General features: G+C 45.5%; 1 protein-coding gene across 1 annotated transcript in view; it reads left to right on the forward strand.

The window, feature by feature from the left end:
- The window catches only part of LOC138371617 (involucrin-like), a 64,660-nt gene extending 56,901 nt beyond the window's left edge, over positions 1-7,759 (forward strand). Inside the window, exon 4 of the mRNA XM_069336572.1 lies at positions 7,637-7,759. Coding sequence (XP_069192673.1) covers positions 7,637-7,759 — 123 coding nt within the window. The remainder of the gene's footprint in view (positions 1-7,636) is intronic.
- The last annotated feature ends 4,271 nt before the right edge of the window (positions 7,760-12,030 follow it).

Raw genomic sequence — 12,030 nt, forward strand, 5'->3', positions numbered from 1 at the left:
AATTATTTGAATAATTTGATGTTAGTAGTTAGTAATCACACATTTGTGCGTCTGTTCGTACAGGACGGATGTCCCGTACTAGAGTTGCAGGGGTTAGAAGTCTAATGCGATTTCATTTCCCTGTCAACTCTTGAAAGGCTAATATTCAAGCCTAATTACATATTATTTAACCCAGAAGACTGGATGTGATCAAGTACTACAGTCAAGTATGATTCAGGGACTGCAGTGAGATCAGTGACATTAGATATAACTTGAAGTTTGTTCAGGTAACTGGTCACTGATATATAAACACTGAGGCCCATGGAATACATCTTGATTAAATAATAAATGTATCAAATCAGTCATCATATTTACTGGGGTTTAATTTACTTAATTGATTCAGAAGATTGAATAGCTCATCATTAAAGTAAAGTATGGTTCTGAGACTGCAGTGGGTTCAGTGACATTGGTCGTAGTGACTTGTAGCTGGTTTAGGCTACTGTTCACTGATTTGCCACTGAGGCCTCATGAACTCATCTCCAGCTTTAAATGATGATACTAACATCAACCTCTGTTGGTATAGTCAGCTGTAATCTCCTTAGTATAATGCTACTGGAGAAATATAATCAGCTGACAAATTTAGTTTTCTACTGGCATTGTTTATCTGCAGGCATAGGTCTCCTCAGGCTTGATACTGGGCCTGAGAGTAATTTACCTCCTGCAGAGTTTAACATGGTTATGCCCTGATATTTAGTAGGGCTACCGATGCATCGATGGCAATAGTCTGTCCCTACAAGGAGACCGAAGTCGGTGAGGTGATCAGACTTAATATTATCTGCCAATTTTATTCCTCTATTTCTCAGGAATTTGGCTGTTGCTCTCAGACCTTGAACTTGTAGGTCTACTGGTATTTTGTCCACCACAATGGCTTGTACTCGACAGACGTACCTGCCTAAACGTACTGATGGTTGTACCACCTGGTAGACTTGAGGTCCTGCATCTGTTACAAACCCTGAGATATTGAATGATATCTGGGCTACAGGCCTTAATTGTAGTTCATCTGCCAACTTTTTAGTGACATATGTTCTCTGGGATCCTTGGTCAAACAACCCACGGGTATGGACCTTGGCCCTCTTATTCAGGATGGTAATTTGGGCAGTAGGCAAAGTCGTATTACCTTTAGACTTTGCCGATTGGACACTCTTTGTTTGTTGCACCTTGCAGTACTGTACTGTAGTGGGAGTGCTATCTTCCACCTTGGGTTTTGGAGACGTTGTTTTGGTGTGTCTGCACAATGCTGCATGGTGCTGACCTTTGTTACACCTATTACAGGGGTGTAATTGGGTCTCACAGTCCTTGATGTTATGTTTCCTGAGGCACCTCGTGCAATGTTGCAAATCTTTGAGTCGCTCAACACGGGCGTCTCTATCAGGAAAATTAGGGCAGTGGTACATTGAATGTTTCTCATTGCAGAACAAACATGTTCCATAGCTTCCAGTACCCTTTGGTGTCACGTTCTTGGGTGACACAGTAACTATAGGCTTGGAGGGTCCACTGCATATACGCCCACACTGCCACTGTTCCACTTTGGTGTTGAATTATATTGTCTAGATGGATTTGGAGTACCTTTGGTACTCTGTGGTTTACTATGATTGGTTTCTGAGGGTTTACTTGGTGGTTTTAATTTGTCATGTGTTCGTAATTGATGAACTACTGACTTTAAACCTTCAGATATTTCATTCATGGATAAGATACTTTTATTGTAATGAGCACTCATTTGTCTCAATATGTCCCTAGGTATTTTCTCCTGGACAATTATTTTCAAGACCCACTCAGCCCCGTTTGTATCTGCTGTCAGGCTGAGGGCATTGATCAATGATTCTACCTCCAGCTTGAAGACTTGGAGTGAATCAGCTGAAGCCTCCGGTACGGGTAAATGCAACAGCTCATGAACTAAATGTGATGTTCTTACTTCTGGATCAGCATAATTATCCTTGAGGAGTTTTACTGCCAGATCATAGCCGTCATTAGTTAATCTCAGATGGGATACTACTGTTTTAGCCTCACATGATAATTGGCCTTGCAAATAAGAGAATTTACTACTCTTTGGTAAAGATTGTTTTGAGTCTACATGGTCAACGAATTTGTTCCAAAATTCGTCCCAATCTTCTTCATCTTTTCCTGAGAAAGTGGGAAAATTAATTGGAGGGAGTCGAGCTTCTGCTTGACTCGTATTAGATGCAACTGTTGTTGTTGTTGCTGTTGCCTTGTTCTGAGCAATTAATTTGACATAAGGCTGTAACGTGGCCTGAGTGTGATCTTCATAATTCGCAAGATCAACCATAATGTCGTCTATTTCTGTTTCTGATAAATTGGTGTTGGCAAGTTCAGCCACATATGTTGCTATTTGGCATTTGATTTGCTCAAATTTACCTGCAGCTGCTTGATAACAGCTTTCCAGGTCAGCATAATCAACTTGAGATTGTTGTGACAAATCTTCACATTTCTTGATCTGTCTTGTTAAGTGTCCTTTAAGACCTGCAAGGGTTCTTTTCATTCACCCTGCATTATCCATACTGGCTAGTTGGTGAAGCCTTGTGGGGCTTGTACTGGGGCTGCTCATAATACTGAACAAGCACTAATGGTAGCCTAGGGTAAATTCTGCACTCGCTAGGCTGTAATCCTACCTCTACTAGAGGTTAGCACTTAAAATTAATACACATTATATATATACAATCATACACACTAATGATTTGAGTGATAAACCAGTGTCACTGGAAGTACCTTTAGGTTAGCTCTTCTATATCGCCCTAGGATGGTAGAGACACTAATTAATCACTCAAAGGTGTAATGATCATAAGTAAATTATTATATATACACAACTCAACTCGAGTTGATAAAAATTACACCCAAAATAGGGTCAGCACCATTCATTAATGGTGTTAGGTTGTTGAATATAGTACAACTGACTATGGTAATAATGGGACTAGGATGAACGATAATAGTTCAACTAGTCAGTGGTAAATATCCTACCCTGTTGTGGGTTGGCAATTAGTAAATATTATACTGTGATCACTAGTGCAATTTATATTAAATAATTCTCTATTTTGGAGAAATAATATACACAATTATTGATAATAGCCTCTATAAACTTCTAATATTATCAAGAAGTATTAAATATTATTAGTGACCTCGCGAAATAAACTCCAAAAATTCGTAGATAATCTCTCGTGAAATTTAACACCACGAAATCCGTGACCAATCTCGCGACACAGTCACTAATTTGGCTGGCTTCTATATTAGCGCTGTCATTTCACAGAATAACACACCACCAAATCTGTGCTTGTGCATGAAACCGCTGACTAAGGCTGATCTGGGCTGAGGGAGGCTCCTGAGCTCCCTCGAGGCAACGCTGCCGTCTTTGACTGGCTTTGTTTAAATCACACTGCACTAGTTTATTAAATGAATCCACTGGTTAACTGGTTCATCCGGTACTAAGATGACCAAATGTGGGTTCAAAGGACCGAATAATCCGGTTCTGAAGGTCCAAATAATGTGGGAACCGACCTGTGAGATTTATATTTATTTAATTTATATGAATATATATAGAATTTATATTTACGTTAATTTATATACTTCGATAGCAATTTGTATAATGATGAGTGGACTGTACTTCTGCAATAATCTCATAATCTCACAAATCGATCCTCTACACATTAGGGGGGGTTTATATTAATTAATTTATATATATGCAGCCAATCAAACTACAGTATTAGACTACATACATTGAAGAGGGTCCTTATCTTTATAGTACAGTAGGTTAGTCCACCAGGTATAACTAGGGTGTAGACACCACATTTTCCCTCTTTGAGGTAGCTTCCATCACCCTGGTAACTGATGCACAAAGCATATGCTTCCTCGTCTTGACCTTTAGTTTGAGGCTACCACGTGCTCTAACCGGATCACCCTATATAATGACATTAATGGCCATAAATGAAAATAAACGGGTTTCGGAAAGAACACTTAACTTGATTTGTTGACAGCGTGTTGATAATGGTACACCTTTGGTTTCCATAACACTATGTCCAAGTAAAATTAACAGGAGCCGAATTTGCTCCCGTGAGCCTCTGGTCTAGTACAAACAATGGCTGCCCCCCTTCCTCCCTGACGCCTGGCTTACATTGTCCAGATGTCAATAAGTGATAGAAGGGTCACATTTACTCTACTTTAATATTGATAATTAAGTTAATTTATTTGAGATGTTTTATGATGGTAAAGTCCAAAGACTAATGTATTTAAGAGTAATTCCCACAATAATAGGTGGTGAATATAATAGTATGTGGTGATATCCCGTTTTCTATAGACGGTAATTCCACTACAAGTTACGTTTTCTATGGGTTAACTTGTTTATACAACACAGCTATTATTATCTGTCTGTATGATATTAAATGGTTTCGGATTTTCCGACAACTACCTGATGGCATACTTGACATAACTTGATGACATACTTGACACTACCTTATGGCATACTTGACACTACCTAAGGACATACTTGACACTACCTGATGGCATACTTGACACTACCTGATGGCATACTTGACACTACCTGATGTCATACTTGACACTACATGATGGCATACTTGACCCTACCTGATGGCATACTTGACACTGCTTAATGGCATACTTGACACTGCCTGATGGCATACTTGACCCTACCTGATGGCATACTTGACACTACCTAAGGACATACTTGACACTGCCTGATGGCATACTTGACACTACCTGATGGCATACTTGACACTACCTGATGGCATACTTGACACTACCTGATGTCATACTTGACACTACATGATGGCATACTTGACCCTACCTGATGGCATACTTGACACTGCTTAATGGCATACTTGACACTGCCTGATGGCATACTTGACCCTACCTGATGGCATACTTGACACTGCCTGATGACATACTAGACAGTGCCTGCTGGCATACTTGACACTGCCTGATGGCATACTTGACAGTGCCTGCTGGCTTACTTGACACTGCCTGATGGCATACTTGACACTGCCTGATGTCAGACTTGACACTGCCTGATGACATACTTGACACTACCTGATGGCATACTTGACACTGCCTGATGGCATACGTAACACTGCCTGATGGCATACTTGACACTGCCTGATGGCATACTTGACACTGCCTGATGGCATACTTGACACATCCTGGTGGGTGTTTCTTCAGGAGGTGACTTTTGAATTGATGGCGGATTTCTCAAATCATGCCGCTTTTATTGTCAATAAATGTGCAACTAAAGTATATTTTTAATATACAAGTAATTTCAATTGGGTTATAAACTTTTGTTTTAGTATGAAGTTACTGCAGTATCGTCATTCGTTTAGGTTTCACTTTGACGTGACACATTGTGTAATTTTTTTCGTGACATGTAGTGTGATTCTGTCATGACATTTAATACCACCTTCTGACATGTAGTGCCAATTGTTCGTGACATGTTGTGCCATGTGGCTGCTATACTGTTTCCTCTGGTCAATACTACTTCGTATATCCCCCTTGTATTGACCACAGCTCAGATGCTTCTACATGATTTACTGCCTCGAGTGCCAGATACGACAGTGCCAGGTTCCCTCACGAGGCAGTGCCAGGTAGAAGTTGTAGTAAAGTGCCTGAAGTCATCCATAGCGAGGCTGTCTATGTGCAGCGACAGTTAATCTCTCCTTAAGATTGCCTCTCAGCTCCCATGGGCACACAACCTCGAACCTGGACCAGGTTGCCAGTAATGTGTCGCTCGCGATTTCAGAAGCATCTAACCAGACAGGATTTTGAAGTGGTTGATATAGCGGTATATCAACCAGGATGAATCATATCAAGTTAAGGGCTGATATAAGAGCATAAGTGTTGTGGAAACTGCAAAGGGAAGCTGGCGTTGATGTTAGTGATTGTGGTGGTGGGAGTGATTGTTGTTGAATATGTTAAGATTGTTGGAGGCGTGATGATACAATGTATTGTTTGATGTTCAGATGATGGAAGTAGAGGCAGTGATCGTATCGGTGAGGTGATTGTGGTATTGGTAATAGTTTATTGCGATGGTGACGATTGTTGTACTGATTGTCATTATTTTAATACAAATAATTATTTGACGAGATAGTGTTTATGTTGGTAAGATTATTGAATGCACTGGTCGAGGTGATAATAATATTGATAAGAATCATTACAATCGCACTGGTGATTGTAGTTGTGGCTCTGATGGGTGACGATGTAATGGTGGTGCCTGTGGAATTGTTGATGGGATACTCGTATTGGGGTGGGGGGGGGGGGGTGAATCTATATATATTACAGAGAATATCTCTTTGTCCAATATTGGAGGCCAGATGCTTCGAGCTAGTTTCAACCAAATTGACAGAGGTAATGGTCTGAGGTACGGGAATAACATAGGCTGATCAATTCCAAAGGGACCAGCATGCCAGAGGGTTCCATTCACACCCCAACAGATGATTTTTTGGCACTTGTCGCCGGCAACACACTATTCATTTCCCAAACAAAAATATCATGAAAAAATCTTAAATATTGATATACATCTTTATTCACTGATCACGGAAAAATTAACAGAAATTTCTTCTATCCATAACTTGCCCGTAGTCCCATAAACCAGAAGGTCTTCCCAAAGCTTTAAAGGTTTCTCAAGTCACGCGCCCGTCTCAGGTTATGGGGTAACTTCGATTTTTTTAGTATTTCACATTGCACAGCTCACCGGCTGTCACCCACCACACCAATGGTAGATAATTATATATATTTTAAAAGAGGAGATAGACAAACACAGAGAGACAGTGGCAGACAGTAAATAGATAGAAGGTTGAACAATTGGATTGATAGGTTGATGGATAGATTGATCAATGAATGGATGTATGGATGGATATATAGATGGATAAATGGGTGGGTGGATTGATACATTAGTAGATGGATGGATAGTTGGATGAATAGATTTTTTTTTGCAGGGATATTCCTGCGTGGGCCCTAAGACTCTGGCTGGCCCACTGTGTTGCTTGTTTCTGTTTTACTTGGGCGGAGTATGAGTATTTATGACTCGTAAGGTCGCTTCAGTAAGATTTTGCCATATGTGTTTAACAACTTCTTCTGCTCTGTTGAATCTAAGTTGAAATCTTAATGGGTTTGTAACTGTGCACTGTGTTAGATAATGTTCCAGTGGTCTGTCGGGCATTTCTCTACAGTGCTGACATTTCCTCTCATCTTCCGGAACCTGTAAGCCTATTTCCCATGCACATGGGTATCCAAGCCTGATGCGATGTAAATGTACTTCTGTTGCTCTATTGCTCCCTTTCATCAAACTATGTGGTTCGTAGTTGGTGGAATTCTCGTACCAACCCGCAGATCCTGATGTTGCAACTGCTGTGTTGTGGTCACTGTACATCTTTTGCATTGCTCTGTTTCTAATTACTTTCTTAATCTGTGATAGACTCTGTGGTATGTAAATGTCTACATTTCTTCTCTTAGTTGCAAGTTTTGCAGCTTCGTCTGCAATGTCATTTCCTATTATTCCCACATGACTTGGCACCCAGTTGATAAGTACCCGTCGGCCTTGTCGTTTGAGTGTTTGCATTAATGATATGACATTTGTAATCAGATGTATGTTATCACATATGTGTTCTTGTTGCAAGGTTTCAATGGCGGTTCTGGAATCTGTATATTTGATAACATGTTGTCGGTGTTCAGCAAGAGCATGTTCCAAAGCCTTTTGAACGGCTAGCATCTCTGTTTGTAAAGTCGAACACCCATTTGAGAGCCTCCAACTATTTACAGAGTTTCCTGCTTTAACTGCAGCTCCGGTTTCTTGTCCCTGCTGGTCTACTGATCCATCTGTGAAGTAAGTGAAGCTGTCGGATGCCAAGTTTGCTTCTATATGCATCTGTGCAATGTTACGTAGCAGATGAGGATTTGTCTGGTTCTTTTTTCCTTCAATAACCTTAATCCTAAAGTCTGCTGGCGGAGATTCCCAAGGGGCTTGCATAACAAAGTCTGCATGTATTTCGTCGACACCCCCTGTAAATGACTGTGTTTGTTATATCGAATGTAGGATGAATAGATGATTGGATGAATAGATATGGGATGGATAGATATAGCGTTGGATAGATATATGGATGAATAGACGGATAGATAGATAGATGGATGGATATATTGATAGATGAGTAGATGAATGTAGAGATGGACAGATAGAGGGATAGATGGATGGATAGATGGATGGATAGATGCTTAGATGAATGAATAGATGGATGGACAGATGGTTGGATAGAAGGATAGATGTATGGACAGATGGTTGGATAGAAGGATAGATATATGGATAGATGAAAGATTGATAGACGGGTAGATGAAAGGATATAGGGTGGATGTACAGATGGATTTTTATATGGATAGATAGGTATTTGGATAGATGAATTGATAGATAGGTGTTTAGATAGATGGATAGATAATTAGATAGACAAATAGATAAGTGGATAGAAATATAGATGACCGAATAACTGGATAGATGGATGGATATATAAAGACGAAGATGGAGAGATGAAGAAATAGATGGATAGATGAAGAGACAGATGTCCCAGATGAGTTGGGATAGATGGTCCAGCTCATCGTCATTCCTTGAATGTTTTCTAAATCCATCATATATGTCATACCGCTCAACGCCTTGTCCTGGTATAGTTACCTTGTGTCATGTTGTTCAGTAGTTCCCTCGTGTCTGTAACAATAATGATGTCCGGATACGAGGGCTGTCATGTCCCCTGAAAGCATAGTTTGACTCGGTCAGTTGCCCCCTGTGTCAAGTTGACTAAGTGAGTTATCAGGGGAAAGCACCAAACCATTACGACTATATAGCACTGGGAAGGGGTCAAGGTGAAGATTTGGGATGGGACGGGGAGAAGAAATGGTGCCCAACCACTTGGACGGTCGGGGTTTGAACACCGACCTGCGTAAGCTTTATAACACTTACGGACACTTTACCCTTAACACTTTTAAGTTAAGGTAAGTACAGCTTGATGTGGACAGGAGGCCAGCGAGCCGAGCGTCGCAGTTTCCGGTCTAAACCTATGACCAAGCTTCCGGCCAGCAGTTCTGTCCAACTTTGACCATTATCGGATGTAGCTGCTTCGTCCGACTGCAAATCTAACCACAAGAAAACGACTGGAGCGAAGGAAAAATAACATTTTGGAAGCCACTTCTGCGGGTTTTATTTCCTTTTGAGTGGGTTGGAGGCTGGTCGTCGGGGAGAGGTTGGTCGCTGAAGAGAGGGTTGGTCGCTGAAGAGAGGTTGGTCGCTGGAGAGAGGGTTGGTCGCTGGAGAGAGGGTTGGTCGCTGGAGAGTGGGTTAGTCGCTGGAGAGAGGTTGGTCGCTGGAGAGAGGGTTGGTCGCTGGAGAGAGGTTGGTCGCTGGAGAGAGGGTTGATCGCTGGAGAGAGGGTTGGTCGCTGGAGAGAGGTTGGTCGCTGGAGAGAGGGTTGGTCGCTGGAGAGAGGTTGGTCGCTGGAGAGAGGGTTGGTCGCTGGAGAGAGGTTGGTCGCTGGAGAGAGGGTTGGTCGCTGGAGAGAGGGTTGGTCGCTGGAGAGAGGGTTGGTCGCTGGAGAGAGGGTTGGTCGCTGGAGAGAGGGTTGGTCGCTGGAGAGAGGGTTGGTCGCTGGAGAGAGGGTTGGTCGCTGGAGAGAGAGTTGGTCGCTGGAGAGAGGGTTGGTCGCTGGAGAGAGGGTTGGTCGCTGGAGAGAGGGTTGGTCGCTGGAGAGAAGGTTGGTCGCTGGAGAGAGGGTTGGTCGCTGGAGAGAGGGTTGGTCGCTGGAGAGAGGGTTGGTCGCTGGAGAGAGGGTTGGTCGCTGGAGAGAGAGTTGGTCGCTGGAGAGAGGGTTGGTCGCTGGAGAGAGGTTGGTCGCTGGAGAGAGGGTTGGTCGCAGGAGAGAGGGTTGGTCGCTGGAGAGAGGTTGGTCGCTGGAGAGAGGGTTGGTCGCTGGAGAGAGGTTGGTCGCTGGAGAGAGGGTTGGTCGCTGGAGAGAGGTTGGTCGCTGGAGAGAGGGTTGGTCGCTGGAGAGAGGGTTGGTCGCTGGAGAGAGGGTTGGTCGCTGGAGAGAGGGTTGGTCGCTGGAGAGAGGGTTGGTCGCTGGAGAGAGGGTTGGTCGCTGGAGAGAGGGTTGGTCGCTGGAGAGAGAGTTGGTCGCTGGAGAGAGGGTTGGTCGCTGGAGAGAGGTTGGTCGCTGGAGAGAGGGTTGGTCGCTGGAGAAAGGGTTGGTCGCTGGAGAGAGGTTGGTCGCTGGAGAGAGGGTTGGTCGCTGGAGAGAGGTTGGTCGCTGGAGAGAGGGTTGGTCGCTGGAGAGAGGTTGGTCGCTGGAGAGAGGGTTGGTCGCTGGAGAGAGGGTTGGTCGCTGGAGAGAGGGTTGGTCGCTGGAGAGAGGGTTGGTCGCTGGAGAGAGAGTTGGTCGCTGGAGAGAGGGTTGGTCGCTGGAGAGAGGGTTGGTCGCTGGAGAGAGGGTTGGTCGCTGGAGAGAGGGTTGGTCGCTGGAGAGAAGGTTGGTCGCTGGAGAGAGAGGGTTGGTCGCTGGAGAGAAGGTTGGTCGCTGGAGAGAGGGTTGGTCGCTGGAGAGAGGGTTGGTCGCTGGAGAGAAGGTTGGTCGCTGGAGAGAGAGGGTTGGTCGCTGGAGAGAAGGTTGGTCGCTGGGGAGAGGGTTGGTCGCTGGAGAGAGGTTGGTCGCTGGAGAGAGGGTTGGTCGCTGGAGAGAGGGTTGGTCGCTGGAGAGAGGGTTGGTCGCTGGAGAGAGGGTTGGTCGCTGGAGAGAGAGTTGGTCGCTGGAGAGAGGGTTGGTCGCTGGAGAGAGGATTGGTCGCTGGAGAGAGGGTTGGTCGCTGGAGAGAGGGTTGGTCGCTGGAGAGAAGGTTGGTCGCTGGAGAGAGAGGGTTGGTCGCTGGAGAGAAGGTTGGTCGCTGGAGAGAGGGTTGGTCGCTGGAGAGAGGGTTGGTCGCTGGAGAGAGGGTTGGTCGCTGGAGAGAGGTTGGTCGCTGGAGAGAGGGTTGGTCGCTGGAGAGAGGGTTGGTCGCTGGAGAGAGGGTTGGTCGCTGGAGAGAGGGTTGGTCGCTGGAGAGAAGGTTGGTCGCTGGAGAGAGAGGGTTGGTCGCTGGAGAGAGGGTTGGTCGCTGGAGAGAGGGTTGGTCGCTGGAGAGAGGGTTGGTTCGCTGGAGAGAGGGTTGGTCGCTGGAGAGAGAGGGTTGGTCGCTGGAGAGAGGGTTTGTCGCTGGAGAGAGGTTTGGTCGCTGGAGAGAGGGTTGGTCGCTGGAGAGAGGGTTGGTCGCTGGAGAGAGGGTTGGTCGCTGGAGAGAGGGTTGGTCGCTGGAGAGAGGGTTGGTCGCTGGAGAGAAGGTTGGTCGCTGGAGAGAGAGGGTTGGTCGCTGGAGAGAAGGTTGGTCGCTGGAGAGAGGGTTGGTCGCTGGAGAGAGGGTTGGTCGCTGGAGAGAAGGTTGGTCGCTGGAGAGAGAGGGTTGGTCGCTGGAGAGAAGGTTGGTCGCTGGGGAGAGGGTTGGTCGCTGGAGAGAGGTTGGTCGCTGGAGAGAGGGTTGGTCGCTGGAGAGAGGGTTGGTCGCTGGAGAGAGGGTTGGTCGCTGGAGAGAGGGTTGGTCGCTGGAGAGAGAGTTGGTCGCTGGAGAGAGGGTTGGTCGCTGGAGAGAGGATTGGTCGCTGGAGAGAGGGTTGGTCGCTGGAGAGAGGGGTTGGTCGCTGGAGAGAAGGTTGGTCGCTGGAGAGAGAGGGTTGGTCGCTGGAGAGAAGGTTGGTCGCTGGAGAGAGGGTTGGTCGCTGGAGAGAGGGTTGGTCGCTGGAGAGAGGGTTGGTCGCTGGAGAGAGAGTTGGTCGCTGGAGAGAGGGTTGGTCGCTGGAGAGAGGGTTGGTCGCTGGAGAGAGGGTTGGTCGCTGGAGAGAGGGTTGGTCGCTGGAGAGAAGGTTGGTCGCTGGAGAGAGAGGGTTGGTCGCTGGAGAGAGGGTTGGTCGCTGGAGAG

This window comes from Procambarus clarkii, chromosome 4, assembly GCF_040958095.1.
Source record: "Procambarus clarkii isolate CNS0578487 chromosome 4, FALCON_Pclarkii_2.0, whole genome shotgun sequence".
NCBI lineage: Eukaryota > Metazoa > Arthropoda > Malacostraca > Decapoda > Cambaridae > Procambarus > Procambarus clarkii.